Source organism: Rana temporaria, chromosome 10, assembly GCF_905171775.1.
Source record: "Rana temporaria chromosome 10, aRanTem1.1, whole genome shotgun sequence".
NCBI lineage: Eukaryota > Metazoa > Chordata > Amphibia > Anura > Ranidae > Rana > Rana temporaria.
Genome location: NC_053498.1, coordinates 81,510,807 through 81,530,913, shown reverse-complemented (window position 1 = coordinate 81,530,913; position 20,107 = coordinate 81,510,807). Strand labels below are relative to the sequence as shown.

The 20,107-nt window shown below is 41.6% G+C and overlaps 1 protein-coding gene across 1 annotated transcript in view; it reads left to right on the top strand.

The window, feature by feature from the left end:
• The window catches only part of LOC120915245 (visinin-like), a 49,687-nt gene extending 30,860 nt beyond the window's left edge, over positions 1–18,827 (top strand). The window contains exons 2-3 of the mRNA XM_040325592.1: positions 14,689–14,800; positions 18,538–18,827. Of these exons, the coding sequence (XP_040181526.1) occupies positions 14,689–14,800; positions 18,538–18,635 (210 nt within the window). The 3' untranslated portion in view covers positions 18,636–18,827. The remainder of the gene's footprint in view (positions 1–14,688; positions 14,801–18,537) is intronic.
• The last annotated feature ends 1,280 nt before the right edge of the window (positions 18,828–20,107 follow it).

Sequence of the window (20,107 nt, the reverse complement as noted above, 5' to 3'; positions counted from 1 at the left end):
AAAAAATACCAAATTTACTAAATTTTATAACAGAAACAAAGAAAATTATTTTTTTTACAGAATTTTCAGTCTTTTTTCTCTTATAGCGCAAAAAATAAAAAACCCAACGGTGATTTAATACCACCAAAAGAAAGCTCTATTTGTGTGAAAAAAAGGACGAAAATTTAATTTGGGTACAATGTTGTATGACTGAGTAATTGTCATTCAAATTGTGAGAACACCGAAAGCTGAAAATTGGTCTGGTTATTAAGTGGGTTTACGTGCCCAGTGGTCAAGTGGTTAAGATAAGTGAAATAATATAAATACAACCACCTCCAATTCCACACAGTGCACAGCAACCAATACCAAACATAACCCACAAATAATAACAGTAACAGACAAATATATACAAGTAATGGGGAAAACCAGAATCATAAACAGGGCCAGGCCAGTGTCGTCAACGGGAGGTCAGCAGCTGGGGAAAGGGAAAACAAACGGGACAAGGAGAGGATGGATGGATCACAGGAGGGACTGGTAGAGGTACAAGGCTCAGGGTTCGGGTAACAGACAGGATCCGGATCAGGTACAGATACAGAGCTTTTCAGGTTCAGGGTCAGGGCGCAAGGAAAGATACCAAGGCAAAGTATGAGTGTGTCTGCCAGGTATTTATACACATCTCCTGCAATCAGACTCAGGTGTCGCCTGATTGCAGGAGATGATGATGGCCCCACACTGCCAGGAACCACCCGCTGGTGGACGCCAGTACTGCGGCCCAAAGATCACATAATACCACCACCAGAGGAAAGCTCCCCTGGCAGTTCCAGACTGCCAGGAGACACCTGCTGGTGGACCACAGTACTGCACGCCAAATATCAGGCAGTCATCAGCAGATGGAACCTTCCCTGACAACAAGCAAAACATTTTAATAACATTTGCCTTGTTATACAAGCGATATAAAAGAGAAGAGAGGCACCTGTAAGTGTAGCAATATGGTTACATTTAATGAAGGTACCACATTTAGCAACATATTGCTTCACTTATGCCCTGTACACACGATTGGTCAATCCGATGAGAACGGTCTGATGGATTATTCACGTAAACCACGTACGATGGCACTATAAAGGGGAAGTTCAAATCCAATGGCGCCACCCTTGGGGCTGCTTTTGCTGATTCCGTGTTACCGCGTGTTAGTAAAAGTTTGGTTAGAGCCAATTCGCGCTTTTCTGTCTGTTACAGCGTGATGAATGTGCTATCTCCATAACGAACGCTAGTTTTACCAAAACGAGCGCTCCCGTCCCCTAATTTAGTCTGAGCATGCGTGGATTTTTAACCGATGGACATGCCTACAAACAATCGTTTTTTTTTTCTATCGATTAGGTATCCATCGGTTAATTTTAAAACAAATTTCACATTTTTTAACCGATGGATAAATAACTGATGGGGCCTACACACGATCGGTTTGGTCTGATGAAAACGGTCCATCAGACCGTTCTCATCGGATTGACCGATCGTAGGTACGCGGCATTAGAGGCGCCTCTCGTCTTTTTTATACTCTGTAGCTCCTGCTGGATTTTGCTTATAATCCTCTTGTAGAGGCTTCCATTTGTGGATGGACATTTTACGGTTACACAACCTATCACATTACTATAATCTTTTTATATGGACTATAAACTGAGGGACCTATGAATTAATGGTTGTGGAACGAATCATCTAAGTTTCCTATATTTCTTATGGGGAAATTTGCTTTGATATACAAGTGCTTTGGATTACACACATTTTTCTGGAACAAATTATGTTCGCAATCCAAGGTTTTACTATACATGATTGGATGGTGGAAGTCAACAAAGATTCCCCTTTTTCACTAAGCTCTGGGGAAAATTCCCATGCAAAGAGCAACTTCCTATGCAATTGAACAGTCTATTTAACTTTAGTAAATTAACCTTAATATGTCATAATTGGTAGACAAAGATGACTTTTTTAGTTCCAAAATATTCCTTACATCTAAATGTTCATGATGAGGCAAATGTGGGTAAAACTAATGTAATATGGGTTAAAGTTAATATATTTAAAAACATTAAGGGCCAGATTCACATAGAATTACGTTACTCCACGGCGGCGTAATGTATCCCATTTACGTTACATCGCCGCAGGTTTACAGCGTAAGTGCATGATTCTCAAAACTCTTACCTGTAAACTTGTGGCGGTGTAACGTAAATCCGATCGACGTAAGCCCGCCTAATTCAAATGGGGCGGGCACCATTTAAATTAGGCGCAGTCCCGCGCCGAACGTACTGCGCATGCTCTGTCTGGAAATTTACCCGACATGCATTGCGCTAAATGACATCGCACGGACGTCATTTGTTTAGACGTTAACGTAAATGGCGTCCAGCGCCATTCACGGACGACTTACGCAAACAACGTGATTTTTTTAAATTTCGACGCGGGAACGACGGCCATACTTAACATGGCTTAGAACACCTAGGGCTCAGCCCTAATTTTACGTGGTGTAATGCGAGGGAAACGACGTAAAGTTAGATCGACGGGCAGCGCGGACGTTCAGGGATCGCCGTAACTAGTCATTTGCATATTCTACGCCGACCACAATGGCCTCGCCACCTAGCGGCCGGCCTAGAATTGCATCCTTAACCACTAGCCGACCAGCCACCGTCATTATACGGCGGCAGTTCGGCTCTCCTGGGCGAGAGCCCGTAGCTATACGTCCGCTCTTCGAGCGGCCACTAGGGGCCGCTCTATTTTTGTTTATAGCGCAAAAAATAAAAACCGCAGAGGTGATCAAATACCACCAAAAGAAATCTCTATTTGTGGGGAAAAAAGGACGCCAATTTTGTTTGGGAGCCACGTCGCACGACCGCGCAATTGTCAGTTAAAGCGTCGCAGTCCCGAATCGCAAAAAGTGCTCTGGTCTTTGGGCAGCAATATGGTCCGGGGGTTAAGTGGTTAAGATCCGACAGTGTAAGTCAATTACACCTGTTGGATCTTTTGGCTATCTATGCGTAACTGATTCTATGAATCAGCCGCATAGTTAGGATGGGCGGATCACAGAGATACGACGGCGTATCAGGAGATACGCCGTCGTATCTCTTCTGTGAATCTGGCCCTTAGTTCCTATAGAAGAGGTCAAAAACCCAAAAGGGAACACAATTTGACATAAAACTGAACCCAAACCAAAGAAATAAAATGATTAACCAATGCAGCTGAAGGACACAATTACAGTCCCTAAATAGCATTATGATATGCAGTTATCAATGCACAAATTATTAAATACGGGCTGTATTCAAATTATGTTATGATTTCCCAGCTGGAGAAGTTCTCCTGCTTTCATGTAAATTTTATTAGGCTCCATTCACACTTGTACGACTCCAAAGTTGCACTAACTTTGGAGTGCAAATTTGATGCAACTTTGGATGGGTGCAACTTGGATACGAGTTTGGCTTTGACCAGTGAAAATGGACGACTGTTGCACAACTGTTGCATTGTATAACATTCATGTATGACTTTCATGCAACTTCTGAGAGTTAACATTAAAGTCTGTGGCCCTTCAAGCGGGGGTTCACCTGAAAAACAAATTTTTAACATTAGATTGAGGCTAATTGTGGGAAGCACAATCGGGTGTTTTTTTTTAAATCAATGCAGTACATACCGTTTTAGAGATAGATGTTCTCCGCGGCTTCCGGGTATGGTCTGCGGGACTGGGCGTTCCTATTTGATTGACAGACTTCCGACCGTCGCATACAGCGCGTCACGATTTGCCGAAAGTAGTCGAACGTCGGTGCGCAGGCGCCGTATAGAGCCGCACCGACGTTCGGCTTCTTTCGGCAACTCGTGACGTGCTGTATGCGACGGTCAGAAGGCTGTCAATCAAATCAGGAACGCCCAGTCCCGCAGACCATATCCAGAAGCCACGGGGAACATCTATCTCTAAAACGGTATGTACTGCATTGATTTTTAAAAAAACAACTGATTGTGCTTCCCGCAATTAGCATCAATCTAATGTTAAAAAAAAAAATTTGGGTGTACCCCCGCTTTAAGTTGCATGAAAATTGGACCAAAGTAGTGCATGATTTACTTTTAAGTTGCTGCATTTTTAAGCTGTGCATATATGAATGGTTATCATTGTAAGACATGGAGAACGACTTGTCATGCAACTTGGATGTCCCAAGTTGCATGACAAGTCGAACAAGTATAAATGGAGCCTAAAAATGACAATGCCCATAAATGACACCAACAAAATACATATGGAACACAGACGGTATGTGCCAGTTTGATATCTGTTGAGGACTGGCTTGCAACTGTTTACAGAGATATCTTATATGTAAACATAGTATCTCTGTAGGTAGGTGAAGAAAACAATGAATACGTGCTTGGTATGTAGTCTGAATATTCAACACAATGTGCACAACAGTAGTTTAAAATGACTGCACTTGTGACATTATCGAGCAAGAGCTCAACATGTACATAGAAAAAGGTTATGCTGGGCACAAATTAGGATACCTCAGAAACCCTTGGAGAAAAGCCTCATTAACAGGAGGAGCTTGTACTAAATACTGCACATTATGCTCAGGGTCTTACTAACAAGGAACCTGAGGACATTAAAACCAACTCACAGCTGTCACATAATCCAAGTAGGAACAAAGTGTACAGAAGGCAAATCACCAAACCCATGAAACTAACGCGATTACACTGATATTCAGCTGTATTAAGGCAATTTAATCAGACTATACTTTTTATGGAATAAACCATTAAGGTCTTCTAATCTAATGGAAATACCAGTGTTCAATGTTAAATCACAATAACACTATACTTGGATCAAATAACTAATTATATTGTTTAACTTAATTAAGAAAATTTAGGTGTGAAAGGTTGAAACCATATATGTATACAACTTTATCCAGTGTCATAAATTTATATTTTATGTACATATACTGCATATGAACTGGTTGCCCAGTGTAGACATTGTATTTATACTTTTTTTTTTCTAAATTCTTTATTCTAGATTTCAGATATACAGAAAAGAGAAAATAAAACATATACAGTATATTCAAAAATATATCTTGTAAAATGAGACAGTGGAACAATCAAAAAATTATAGTAGCAATGATACCCGAGACTGAAAGTCGACTAAATGTTTTTATGTCTCATGCCAAAATGCTAGCAATAGAAAGGGACCGAATTCCTGTTTTTGAAAAAATATGGAATCCTTGGATTAACTACCGCTTATCACCATCCTGCGATAACAGAATTCTCATGCCATGGTAGCTGGCAACCCTACCCAGATAAAAGTGACTTACAAACCCAAACTCTTAGGCCCCGTACACACGGTCGGTTTGGTCCGATGAGAATGAACCGAAGTTCATTTTCATCGGACCAAACCGACCGTGTGTATAGGCTATCGGTCTGTTTTCCTTCGGTCCAAAATTTTAAAACATGCTTCAAAACCGAACCGATGGACCGCTGCCCCATCGGACCAAACCGATGGTTAGTACAGAAAAGCATTGGTTCAAAACACGCGCATGCTCAGAATCAAGTCGACGCATGCTTGGAAGCAATGAACTTTGTTTTATTCAGCACGTCATGTTTTTTACGTCACCGCGTTCTGACCCGATCGGATTTTGAACTGATGGTGTGTACACACATCAGGCCATACGGCCACTTCAGAGGTGAACTTCCGTCGGACCATTCTCATCGGTTTTGTCCGACCGTGTGTACGGGGCCTTAGAACCTAGCTGTTACCCTACTCTATACTGTGAAGATCATAATGCTCTTTTTACGCCCTCAGACAAAAAGCAATTTTACTCGTGCCAATCCAGTGAACTCCTGTACTTTCTTCTCTATCTCTCCTACTACTCTTTCCTACTCTTCCTTGTGTCTCTCTGCTTCTTTTTTTTCTTCTTTTCTGAAGAGTAATAAAGTATTATTCTACTTAATGGTTTTAATAGTTCTGGTCCAAGCTATTACCTCTTACGGTAGCATAATTTCCACCAAAGTCAGTTATCTCACGTTTTATTAACTAACGTACTTTTTCTTTTTTGATAGTAGTTAAATAACCTACCTATCGGAAGTTTACTGTTGGACATTAGAGTTTTACCATTTCTGTTAAACACGTATGGCTCATTGTAATATTTATTACAAATGTATTGTAATTTACTTGCTTATTCAATCAATAAAATATCTTGACAAGGAAAAATGACAGTAGCAAATATTAAACAAGCTTAAAGAAGGTATCACACAACCATGACAGCATAACCCATATACATTAAAAAAAAAAAACACCAACCATCAGCAGGGGGATAATTCCTCTGGTTCCACAAACCAGAGGGTTCCAGTGGGCTATGACTAAATGTCCAAAAGAGCACTGGGTTCACGCATATATAACAGTACAGATCAGATCAGATCAGCCATTAAGGTCTATGCACTTATACTTGATTGTTATACATAAAGGAAAATCTAAAAGAAAATATAAAATACAAATCCTTGATTTAGATAGGAGCTGCCAATGTAGTAACATTGAGTAACCCCCACCTCCTCTAGCCCCGAGCAAGAAGCAGAGGAAAATCCATCTTCTCATTATTGTAATTTGTAAGCACACGGCGGACTGAACTTCGAACAACAGAAATAAATCAATTCACTTACAGCAGGCATGTCAAATTTTTGGCCCACATGTAACCCTCTTACTCCTATGAATCCCACAGCCAGTTTAAAATTGTAATCTAAATATGTGTTCTTTAGGTCTTCAAAAATATGCCATCCTACATCAGAGCAGCAGTGAATTAAATTAGAAATATATTTTAAACGCCTTTACCAGGATGAAAACTGTGCACATTGCAATATAATTCAATACAGTAAAATCGATGCTTAGTATTTGTTAGATATATTTCATATGTTGGTAAGATGAAAGACCTATTGCAGTCAAAAGTGTTTTTTTTTTAACAAAGCATGAATGAGCTAAAACTTCTATCAGTTTTTATTCTGTGTTGAGAAGATGCCTCTGTCCTTCTTGCTTTGAGCATTAAACTGGAAGTGATTGTTGTGACTGCATTGCATATTAGGCAGTAAAAGCTCACACTGCTGAGCAGAATGCCTGTGTGTTGGCCAGATTGCTTAACGATTGTGCCGGGCGTAGCGTATCTAAGATACACTACGCTGCTGTAACTTACTTTTTTTTGTTTCGAATCCTCAATGAATTTGCGCCGTAAGTTACGGCTGCGTAGTTTATCTCTTGCAGCGTAAGGGCGCGGAATTCAAATGGATGTTAAGGGGGCGTGTTTTATGTAAATACGTTGTGACCCGATGTCACATGCTCGAAATTTAACCAGAACAAGCCAATGCTTACGACGGTGACGTCATTCTACGCAAATTCCTATTCGCGAACGACTTACGCAAACGACATAAAACAAATCAAAATTGTATGCGGGAACGACAGCCATACTTAGTACGCCACCATATAGCACCTTTAACTATACGCCGGAAAAAGCCGAACGAAAACAACGTAAAAAAATGCGCCGGGCCGATGTACGTTCGTGGATCGCCGTAACTAGCTAATTTGCATACTCAATACGGATTTCGACGGGAACGCCACCTTGCAGCTTAGATTCGACGGCGTACTAAGACGTACGCCTGTCGGATCGATCGCAGATGCCGTTGTATCTTGTTTTGTGGATACAAAACAAAGATACGACGCAGGAAATTTAAAATTACGCCGGTGTATCAGTAGATACGCCGGCGTAATCCTTTTGTGGATCTGCCCCCAAATATTTAACACCTTGCATGTATGTGGCCCTCTGCTTCAAAACACCAAGTCCCTGTGCAAAAAAAATAGAACACATGCTCTAAAAGAAAATACTTTCCATTGGTGTATAATACTTGTATACATACCGGCATATCTTCCTTCTTATAAGCAGTACTAGGACTTTTGCACTCCAGTGTGTGCTTTTAAAATATTACTCTTAAGTTGTCGAAATTTTATTGTTTCAAGGCTGATTGCAGCACAGTACACTTTTCTGCAAAAAAAAAAAAAAAAAGAAAAACCAAATTAAATACACTATTTGCACATATCTGTACACACCAAAAGAGGATTTGTTGTGTTCTTGACTTACTGTATTCTCCCTATTTGTTAGGCCTGTTTTTAGGTAGAGAGGTTATTAATACAACATCTAAATGATGAAATTATGCTTTTTTACTATGTATCTTATATATAAAAACATGTTCTTGTCAAATTTGTTTATTGAATCTTAACAATTAGCATACATAGGTACATATGGTGGCAGCAAAAGAAAAGATCACATATATGTTAACAATATTGAGTTGTAGTTCCAACATAAACTAAAAGTAGTTTAACTAAAATAATTTTAGCATGGATCTAACTACTTAAAATATTACGTCATACATTGTATAAGAAAGGATTAAACCAACTTAGACCAGGTTAATATAAGATGACCTTAGATAAAAAAAAAGGTCTTAATTATTATCAAGAGTGTCGTTTTAAAAAAAAAAATGTATTATAGAAGCTAAGGGCCAGATCCTCAAAAGGAATATGCCGGCGTAACTGCTGTTACGCCGTCGTATCCCTGTTTCTAACTATGGAACTGATCCACAGAATCAGTTTCCCATAGTTAGGCAGAAGATCCGACATGTGTAAGGGACTTACACTGCCGGATCTTAGGATGCAGTACCGCATCCGCCGCTGGGGGCATTTCGTGTCGAAATGCCGCCTCGGGTATGCAAATTAGCACTTACGGAGATCCACAAAGCTTTTCAGCTTAGTTTTTTCTCCGTAAGTTTTAGTTTGCAAATGCAAAATTAGGGCTGCTTTTACAAAGTGTAAACTGTTTACACCTTGTAAAAACAGACCCTTCTGTCCAGCGACGCGATTTTTTTTTTTGTTTTGAATTTTTTTTTTCGCGCCGTATCTTTTTTTTTCCCGACGCAACTTTATTGACCCGTCGCAATCCACAAAGCTCGGCGTAACGTAATTTCGCGCTATGCACGTCGGGAAAATGACGTCACGAGCATGCGCAGTACGGCCGGCGTGGGAGCGCGCCTAATTTAAATGGGAATCGCCCCCATGAAAATAGGAACGCCTTGCGCCGGCGGAATTTAAGTTACACAGCCAAAAATTTCTAGATAAGTACTTTGTGGATCGGGCACTTAGGTAGAAATTTTAAGGCAGTGTAACTTAAATGGAAAAAATTAAGTTACGCCGGATCTTTGTGGATTACCCCCTAAAATCTTATACTACATATTGGAACTATGTACATATGAACCAAATCTCCCTACAGGTTTTACATGTATATCTGCTGTCTTCACATTTATATACTGTTTAGAAGGTTCAGATCATGTTAGGAAATCTTCTCTTCCTGGTTAACACAGAGTGTGATGTCTGGGCATACAGCCAAGATAGCTAAAATTGCTGATTGGTGGAAAGGCACTCACCCCCTCTCCACATAGGCAGAGACTCTCAGAGGTGTTTTGTAACAGAGCCAGCTCCCTGCTAATCTATTTTTGCAACATCCCCTGACAGAAGTTTCAGGCTGCTTTTATCTGATGTGTCAGAGAATTTGTCAGGAGTTATCAGGCTGATAACAGAGGAACGGGTCAGGAGAGAGCTATGGGACTTAGCTCTTTGAAGAGATATAACAAAATACTGCAAATATATGTGCCCAGCTCAAATTTCATGAATTTGGGTTACATCCACTTTAAGCCTAGTACATACTAGTATTTGTTTTTGTTCAGCAGGGCTTAACGAAAAAACTGACAGCTCATGAGGTGCCACTGTATTATTTATTTATTATCCGAGTTATGTACAGCGATCTCCCCTGCTGTTCTATTGTGTTCTGACAGGGGGTGCTCCCCCGCCATAACACTCCGGTCAGCAATCTCAGCCATTGGCTAAGAGCGCTGATCGGGAGCCGATCGGCAGACCTTTCCCCTTCGACAGAAGCCGGACCGACTGAATGTCGACTGGTTTCTATTGAATGCTTAGAGACTTTACTGGGTATCCATAAGCCTGTCCTCTACCTTTGTATCATTCATTCCAGTAAGGCAGCTACATTTGCTATTGTTTTAAAAGATATGCTGCTTTTGCCCAAAACTGCACTCACAAGTCCTTACAATATGCCAGTTAGCTGATCCACAACTAGAATTCCATGTTGAACAGACTTATAAAATTGGCATATGCAGAAATAGTGTACAAATTGTAATACCCATTTCCTTTCAAATAGGTCCATTGTGTTTAAATGAAAAGTACAATGGATTTGGGATTTTTTTTCATTCATGTTTTTTTTTACTGAATATAAATCTGTTGCTTAAATGCTTAATTCAATGTTAATCTGTAACACACAATTCACATAGCATTATGGGTTCTCTAAAGGAAGAGCACAGCAGAAACTGCCTGTCTTCAGGCTCGCTCTCTGATTAAAACATTTTACAGCTCTCAGAACGGGGAGGGTGGGGAAAACTCATCTAGCTAAGGTGTCCGTTTAATAAACTGTGAAGTTTTTTCTCCGTTCAGTTCACGGCAGTTCTCATGAGGAGAATTATCTCCTCTGCAGCCGGTTTAATAAACTGAGAACTTCAGTTCTCAGATGGTGAACAGAGGTGAAGTTTTTTCTCTGAAAACAGCCGAGATCTGTGTAAAAGTGGGTTGACTGCCTGTAATCTTGTGAGATATTGTGAGATTATGGTGCAGCCGAATTCAAAAAGTGAAACTAACGTTTAAAAGAACATGTAATTAATGTTTTCAGACATGTGATAACATATTATATATATATATAAAATTACATATATATATATATATATATATATATATATATATATATATATACTGTATGTATGTATATATATATATATATATATATACACATGCATATATACACATACACACATACACATATATATACATACATATATACCGTATTTATCAGCCTATTGTGCGCACCCGCATATAGCGCGCACCCCTACTCTGGACGTGAAATTCCTGAATTTTATTTATTTTTTATTACTTACAGTTTTGGTGTCTTGCCTGGCGTCCATCGGCGGCCTTGTCCGGTCCGGCGTCCGTCTGCGGCCTTCGTGGTGTCCTCCCCGCTGCTCCTGCGCTGTCTCTGAGCCTATCCCTGCTTCCCGCACTGTGTTTGAACGCCGCCTCCGCCGACATTACCGAGCGCAGTACACTCGAGCACGCTCGGCTCATCTTGCATAACCTAGAAGGGAGCCGAGCCTGGCCGACTGTACCCGAGTGTACTGCGCTCGGTATATGTCCGCGGCGGCGTTCAAACACAGCGCGGGAAGCAGGGATTGGCGGCAAAGTTCAAACACAGTGCGGGAAGCAAGTATCGGTGTATATCGCGCACCCACAATTTTGCCCTTATTTTACAGGCAAAAAAGTGCGCGCTATACGCCGATAAATACGGTATATATATGTGTGTGTGTGTGTGTGTGTGTATGTATATATATATATATACACACACACACGTGTTATATAGATACTGTATGTATATATATATATATATATATATATATATACACACACACACGTGTATATTGTTGTTAATATTCATTTTTAACCCACTGGTGTTGAAATTAGGAAGAAATAAGCCTTCATCCTCTTATCACACCAGCTTCTCTCCCAGATTCTCCACCTCTGAGCTGGTGAATCTGGAAGGGATATATTTCAGTGGAAGAGCTGTGAAATCTTCATATCACGGTTTATTAAACTGGCCGTTTGTGACAAAACATGTGATGTGATGTGAAGTGGAGAATGTGTTCTCTGCTCCTTATCACAGTTTATTAAACCGGCAATGCTCTGTGATAAGCAGTGATCAGCCGTGATCATCATGATCTCGGCTTATCACGGTTTATTAAACGTACACCTAAGTATGAACATTTTAGCCTGAGCTAAAGTTAAGGTTTATTTCAACAGAGCAGATAAAAAAGGAAACGTGGAAAAGAGACAGCCGAGCCACCTACTCTAAATAGTCTCTTTCAACCTTCTTATGTGTATTATTTAGTCCTATCCATAATAAAACAAATTATACAAAGTCAGACAAAAAAAAAAAAAATGTGCACTTAAAATACACACATATAGATTTAGGGGCAGATCCACAAAGATCTGCCCCAGCGCAGCGTATCTGAGATACGCTACGCCGCCGTGACTTACTTGTCCTCGGTTCGAATCCTGAAAGAATTTGCGGCGTAAGTCACGGTGGCGTAGTCTATCTCTGGAGGCATAACGGCGCGTAATTCAAATTGGCGATTAGGGGGCGTGTTTCATTTAAATGAAGCGCGCCCCCGCGCCGAATGAACTGCGCATGCGCCGTCCCTAAATTTCCCATCGTGCATTGCGCTAAATGACGTCGCAAGGACGTCATTTTTTTTTACATAGACGTGAATTACGTCCATCCCGATTCACAGACGACTTGCGCAAAAAAAAAAAAAATTCAAAATTAACGTGGGAACGACGGCCATACTTAACATGGCAAGTCTAACTATACGCAACGAAATACCAGCTTTAACTATACGCCGGAAAAAGCCGACTAGAGACGACGTAAGAGAATGCGACGGCCGCGCGTACGTTCGTGGATCGTCGGAAATAGCTAATTTGCATACCCGACGCGGAAAACGGCGTGAACGCCACCCAGCGGATGCCAAAGTATTGCATCTAAGATCCGAAGGCATACGAAGCCGTACGCCTGTAGGATCTAACCCAGATGCCGTCGTATCTTGGTTTGAGGATTCAAACCAAAGATACGACGCAGGAAATTTGAACGTACGCCGGCGTGTCAGTAGATACGCCGACGTACTTCCTTTGTGGATCTGCCCCATAAAGTTTATTTAATCTACAAAATAATTTGTATTTTTATCCCTGAGTTACTGGACATCAGAGTCAGCTTGGTAACGTGATAAAACTTTTCTGGCCTTGGCCTGTGACGGAGCTACAACATACTGGTGAGACCATCTGTCTACCTACTTCCCTCTCCTCCTGTCAGCATATTCTTTGTCAGCACATGTAAATGCAGCACACCCGGTTGGCCCCTGGTGCTGTCCCTCCCACTTTTAAATTACAGTTACTAATTATCTATCACATACAAATTTTTCGGTGTAATTCAAATAAAAGTGTTCAGGCATCCCTACTGTCATAAGGACCTAACGTGTATTCTGTATGCAACTGCTGAAGGCTTTGGGAGATCCAGAATTGTCTCCCGAGAGACATATTGATGTGGAGGGTTGCTATTATCAATTTTCCTCCCGAAGATGCTGGATGTCTGCCTAGTGCACTGAATAAATTGGTTAATTAAAGCTTCAGTACCTGAATTAAGAAAAATATGCATATGTGTAAAGTCGGGTACATGCTAATCTGCAAACTATTTCCAGGTAGGGGACAAAAAAAAACACTTTAATTATAAAAAAAAACACAATACAGGCATACCCCACTTTTAAGTACACAATGGGACCAGAGCATGTATGTAAAACGAAAATGTACTTAAAGTGAAACAATACCTTTTTTCACTTCTAGGGTGTAGTGGGGGGTCAGGAGCTGTAGTGGGGGTGTCAGGAGCTGTAGTGGGGGTGTCAGGGGCACACTGTAACAGTGCAGGGTATGCTCTCGGAACTTCAGCTCCTTCTACTGCGGCTGCAAAATGTCTGTACAGTACTTGTAAGGCACTTTACATACACTCGCGGGTATGTCCTTACTCGCGAGTGCATGTAAAGTGAGTGTACTTAAAGCGGGGTATGCCTGTATATAACACAATCATTTTGGAAAATATGAAAGATGATGTTACACCAAATAAATAGATACCTAACATGTCATGCTTTAAAATTGCATGCGCTCGTGGAATGGGGCCAAACTACACTACACTGTTTACATATGTGGGCATGACCTATGTATGCATGTACCACTGCGCACATGCACAAGGGTACAGGGGCGCTTTAAAAAAAACAAATTGTTCATTTATTTTATTACTTTTTTTTTTATTATTTTTACACTGTCCCTTGAAAAACAAATTGATCACTTTTATTTCTATCACAAGAAATGTAAACATCCCTGTGATAACAATAAAGCATGACATCCTCTTTATGGAGAGATCTGAGGTCAATAAGACCCCACATCTCTCTTCAACAATGAGAAGCATCAGATCAAAAAAACACATTGATCTAATGCTTAAAAAAAAATGGCCTTGTTTACTTTTGTCATGAACTGGAAGTGACATAATGACGTTGTTCCCAGATTCCTAGGTCATAGAGATGAGCGTCTTTCCTCTGCTAATCTCTATGTCCAGCCACCGCAACCATCAGGTTCCCGAGCTTCCCGATGAGCCAGGTAAGCCTGAGAACCACGGGAATGGGGGGGGGGGTGCCCTTTTCCACCTTTTCTAAAAGTGATCCAGCGGCTAATCAGCCACTCTAATCACTTTTATCGGAAAGAGCAGTGATTGAGGACAATTTTAATACATGGTTATGGCATCTAGCTACAGCCATAACCCCAGTATACCACTATAAAATTATGACATATTTTCCCAGTTAGGTAGTTTGCAAGTGGATTTTATAGAGATAATTTTTCCTAATAAAAATGTGTTCTTGCAAAAGAAGAGTTTTGTGATAACACACCTTGCCACCATATTTACATACGACTGTATCCAAATGACTAGATAAGTTTATTTACACAGTAATATATTTTTTGTTTTTCTCTAGGCTATATTCAAGATGATCCCTCCAACAGAACAGAATAACCTCCCAGAGGATGAAAATACACCACAAAAGAGAGCAGACAAGCTATGGGCTTATTTTAAAAAGAAAGATCATGGTAATTTTATTTAATTAACATTTAATTGCCAATACAGCAATGCTTGGTATGCATACAATGAACAATCATATTCTACTGAGCATATTTTAGCTAAACAGTCAAAGTTCACTGGGGGACAAGTAATCGTGAAACCCATTATTTATTATTCTCTTTCTGGCTCTGGCTGCTACTGGAAGAATAGACAATTTTTTATATATTTCTAAAGCAAATTCATGTTACACAAGCCTGCTAAGCCAGACTGCATTTCAACACACTTTTCAGTTCATCATCATGAAATGATTGTAATGGGTACAAGCAGAACTGGCCCCCTGAGGTTAGAAAATTGGCAATGTATTTGCTATGTTTTTTTTTTTTTTTTCATTTGATATCGCCACATTTTCACAACTTGTGTTTAAACAAGATGAAGACTTTGGAAAGTAAGGTTTTGGTAAGTTTTGTTACACTTTGTGGACCTGTTACACAAGCATGGAGGAATACGGAAATATTAAAAACTTACTTCCAAGTCTCACTTAAAGTGGAACTATACCCTCCTCTCCTTTACAGCCAAGGAAGCTGCCATCTTAGCTTCTGTTTGATCTGAAGTTGTTATCAAGCTCCACATGTGATCACCTCTAATGCCCTGTACACACGATCGGTTCGTCCGATGAAAACGGTCCATTTGGTGGCTTAACAGTTCAGTTGAGACCTGACATAAGCACACTGGAAACACTAAAACCCCATACACACGACTGGTTTTCCTGCCAGGAAAACTGCCAACAGAGCTTTAGGCCGGGAAAACCGTATGTGTGTATGCTTCCTCGCAGTTTTCCCGACAGGAAAACAGCCGGGAATCCCGGCGGGAAAATAGAGAACCTGCTCTCTATTTTCCCGTCAGGATTACCAGCGTTTTTTTCCGCCAGATTTACTAATACTTTCCTATGGGAAACACTGCGAGGTAGTGCCGATGGAGCATACACACGGCCGGGATTCCCTCCCAAAGCTCTCATGGCAGTTATACTGCCGGGTTCTCGGCTTTCCCCTCGTTTTTCCCGGGGGATTTTTTACCGCCGGGAAAAACGAGCGTGTGTACAGGGCTTTACAGTTTTCCTTCATAGCATACCTCAAAGGTTACTGTTTTAGGGAACAATTAAATCAATGGGTTTAGTTCCACTTTAAAGTTCATCTAAATCAATTTTTTTTTTTGGATAGAGATGGGACTGTGTATGAATCACTGAGAGTTATCCTCTCACACAACTAAAATAAACTGCTGACTTTAAATACACTTTAAATTATGCACCAAAACATTTAAAAATATAATACTATAGATTATGTGGATGTGTAGTAAAAAAAAAAAGTTACTGGTGGAAAAGGGGGAAAGCTTTTTCAGATATGAAATGCATGCACCTCTAGGTAACCTAACTGTAGCAGACTCCCAAACCTTCCTGTCATGGCTGGATGTCAGGCTGTTTTGACAGGCAAAGTTCCTACACTTCCTAGAAGTGTAAGTGCTTACCACCAGGGCCAGCGCTACCACTAGGTGAACTGGGCAGTTGCCTAGGGTGCACTGCTGCCTAGGGTGCAGCCATGGCTGCTGGTTTCTCTAATGTCCCTTGTCAACTACTGCTGGAGACAGCGACACCGACAACCGTGTGAGGTAGTGGCTCTGCGCCCCTGTCCTAAGGCCAGGTAAGATAGTGGGTTTTTCTGGAGCACTGCTGGCATCCTCACCCCTTAATCCTCCTCTGACTCCTTGTTAGGAGGACATCAGGTCTCCCAGGTGTTGGGGACCATGTAATAGCACCCCCTCTCAGGCAAAACAGCAGTGGGGACTGGTAAAGATGTTGTAGGTAAAGCAACATGAGCCTCAAATCCTTCCAGCTGCTCTGCCACGGCAGTACCTTTAGGGGTATCCCGCAAAGCCCCAGGCCACTTCTCAAGCTCCTCACACAGGGCTGAAGGCCCACACATCACCACACCACCACTGGCTGTGGCGGTTCCTATGCAGGTAGGGCAGACAGCTTTACCTGCGATGGTCCTATAGAATTACTTACTCTGTTGGGTGTGATCCTCTAGGTATCGGTGCCCCAATCACCTCCATGGATGGTACCTCTGATGCAGGCTATCGACAGAGCTTGACTCCACTGGCACTGAGGGAGAGCTCAACCCTGTGGTCCATGGCTGAGCCCTGGTGGGTGCAATCCTCCTCCACCAGGTCTGGAGAGCCAGAGTGCTCTGCAGATGACGTGGCCACGGTGGTGCCCTTTTAGTAATGGTCCATAGTGCACTGTGCCTTGGCAGGGTACCAGGTAGTCACACGGATCCTCCCCAACTGGGAGCACCTCAAAGAGGAAGGCCTGGCACTCCCCACAACAGGCCCAGGATGTGAAAGCTGATGTCAGGACTCCAGGCTCAGGACATACAAGAGACCAAGGTTTCTGTGATCCCAGTGTGGCAAGGAAACATCACAGATATCAGCGGGGCAGTGTCACCCAAGCTAGAGCCTGTTTTAATATTTTTACATTTTTATTTTTTTCTTTGGGGGGGGGGGGGTGTAAGTAGCTGTCTTGCCTTGGGCACAAAATAGTCTAGCGACGGCCCAGCTTACTCTACCATTAAGCCATACCACACACACACACACATCTATTGGCCTGTCACTATGATATCCTCGGAGGGCAGGTAAAGCTTCGGTCCCATCAAGAACGACTGAAACTTTGCATTTGGCAACTGCCTGAGATTCAACCATGACAGGAAGGCTTGGGTGGCTGCTGCAGGTGTGTGCAGGCACCTCATAACTGCAGTACTTGTTCTCCCAGTGACAAAGTCTCTTTAAAGGTGTTCTTCACTTTCAACAAAAAAGTGTATTAACTTTATATGTTCATTGATTGAACTGGTGAAGGGTCTTCCCACTCAGAACCCTTACTCCTCATCCGATCGCAATTTAGAAAAGCGACAAGGGCACAGTAGCACTATGAGCTGGTCAGCCTTGTTCTATTCTTAACTGAATAGTTATGAATATTCCAGTAGTCTTGCTTTTTTGAAGTCTGAAACACAACCACCAGCCAACACCAGGGAAAACGTGAATGGGATTTCCACTTTTGTGGAATATGGTAAAGTGCATGAAAACCTAAAACCCAACTGAATGACAATTCGTTTTCCAAAGAATTGTGCAGGGCATTGTTTTGTTTTCAACAAGCTAAAGCCTAGTACACACGGACCGAATGTTGGGTGGTATAGGCCGGTTCAATAGAAACCTGACAACATTCTGCCTGTGTGTACTGCAAATGCTCCGACCGATGCCAGCAGTTTGACTGGCTCCTGTTGATGGGGCATTACCGAAAAAGGTCTGCCAATTGGCTCCTGATCAGCTCTCTCAGCCAATGACTGAGAGTGTGGGCCGGAGTGTTCTGGCAGGGGGCCACCCACCTGCCAGAGCACAATAGCACAGCGGGAGAGATCACTGTACTAACATTGCATGGTTAGTACAGCAGCTCCTCCAGAGCTGTCATTTTATTTTTCCTTCAGCCCTGCTGAGTTGACGGGGGGAAAAACTACTTGTGTGTACTTGTGTGCTTAAACCACCACCAATGTCTTCGGAATGGAGTTTGGGGAAGCGCCAATGATATATCCAACAAGTTCTGAGCCTAACAAATAGTCTAATGAGCAAACTTATAGGATGCCAATAATTCGTGTTTATCTAGGTATATTAATTTTATACAAGAAATTGGTTTATTTTCATATATTTGTTTTCTTTTATCCAGATAAAATTGCTGAAGGGGAATTCATTCAAGGAGTTATGATGAATGATGAAATAATGCGGCTTATCCAATATGACCCTAAAGTAGCTAACAAGACTTGAAGAAAGACAGCAAGGCATAAAAGAACGCCAAATGTGCTTGCCTGTGGTGTATATAATTTGGTGTATATATGTGTTTGTGAGTTATCAGGTGATGTTTACAGTCTATAATAAAAAAAATAGAGTTATTCTGTAGATGCCTTCTTTCAATCTGGACTGAAATCTAATAATTAAAATAATCTACCATAGAAAACACTTTAAATGTCCTATGTTTCCTAGACCTACAGAAAAATGTCATAAAACAACAGGAGAGTCAAGATTAAAAAAGGAAATTGCTGTGTTGGATTACCTAATATATGGAGCAGGTGTGAAATAAATTAACTAGGCTACTGGTCCAGTTGCAGTACAATACTTCTGCAATGGGGTTTAGGTCTGTGGTAGACTGCTATAATAAGTCACATACTCTGTTACCTGGCATGCTATGCAAATAGGCGCATGACAGAGCGGTGCAGAGTGCAGTGGCGTTTTCTCTGCCCTTCCAAGTCCCTGAGCTAGGTCGTGTAACCTGAAATTTTACATGGGTTAGTGTAGGGGCACATGGGAAAACATGGCTGTGTTATAACTGGGCCTCTAACACAGGCTTCCCTATACATCTCTAGAGTAACAGTGAAGTATAGCAAAGCACCAGTGTACTCGGCACATTGTGCAGATGAAGTAAGTGACATGTTAAGCAGTTTTCCAATGTGAGGCCCCGTACACACGGGCCAGAATCTCGTCAGGAACAAACTTTGTTTTTCCTAAAGAGATTCTTGGCAAGAATCTCTTGCCACCTGAGTGTACACACAGTCCTTTCAAAAGAACCGCGGTTCTTTTGAAAGGCAAGAACGTGGTGACGTCATTGCGTACGACGAGCATACGCTTGTCACATTCGATGCCATCGCCGCCATCTTGCTTCACACTACCTATGCCGCGGAAGCTACCGTGTATGCGTAAAGTCATTTCGAGCATGCGCGGGTTTCCACGGTGACAGGTAAGTATACACACTCTCGGGTTTCTCGTCGGGAAACAGGCTGACAAGAATCTTTACGAGAAAATAGAGAGCAGGATCTCTATTTTTCTCATTGAGATTCTGGCCAGATTTCCAGACGAGAAACCTGAAAGCCTCGTTTACACGCTCGGTTTACTAGGCAAGAAAGCTCTGCCATCAGTTTTCTTGCTGGTTCTTGTCGAGACAACCGAGCGTGTATACGAGGCTTAACTAGAAAGTCTCTTTGCACTCTCTCTGTAATTTGGAAATCTTTAGCCATTGAATCTGAGGATTGTCTCCACAACTTTTTAGTCTTTTATCATGTGTTGGTTCTACAGCAGGTTGCAGGTCAAGAATTGAGTATTAAATAAAATACCTCTATTGCTTTACAGTAACTTTGGTATCAATTGTGCAATTTGCCATTTTGTTTAGAGCTACATAATGAGGGAGATTTACTAAAACCGATGCACAGAGAAACTGGTGCACCTATGCACAGTAACCAATCAGC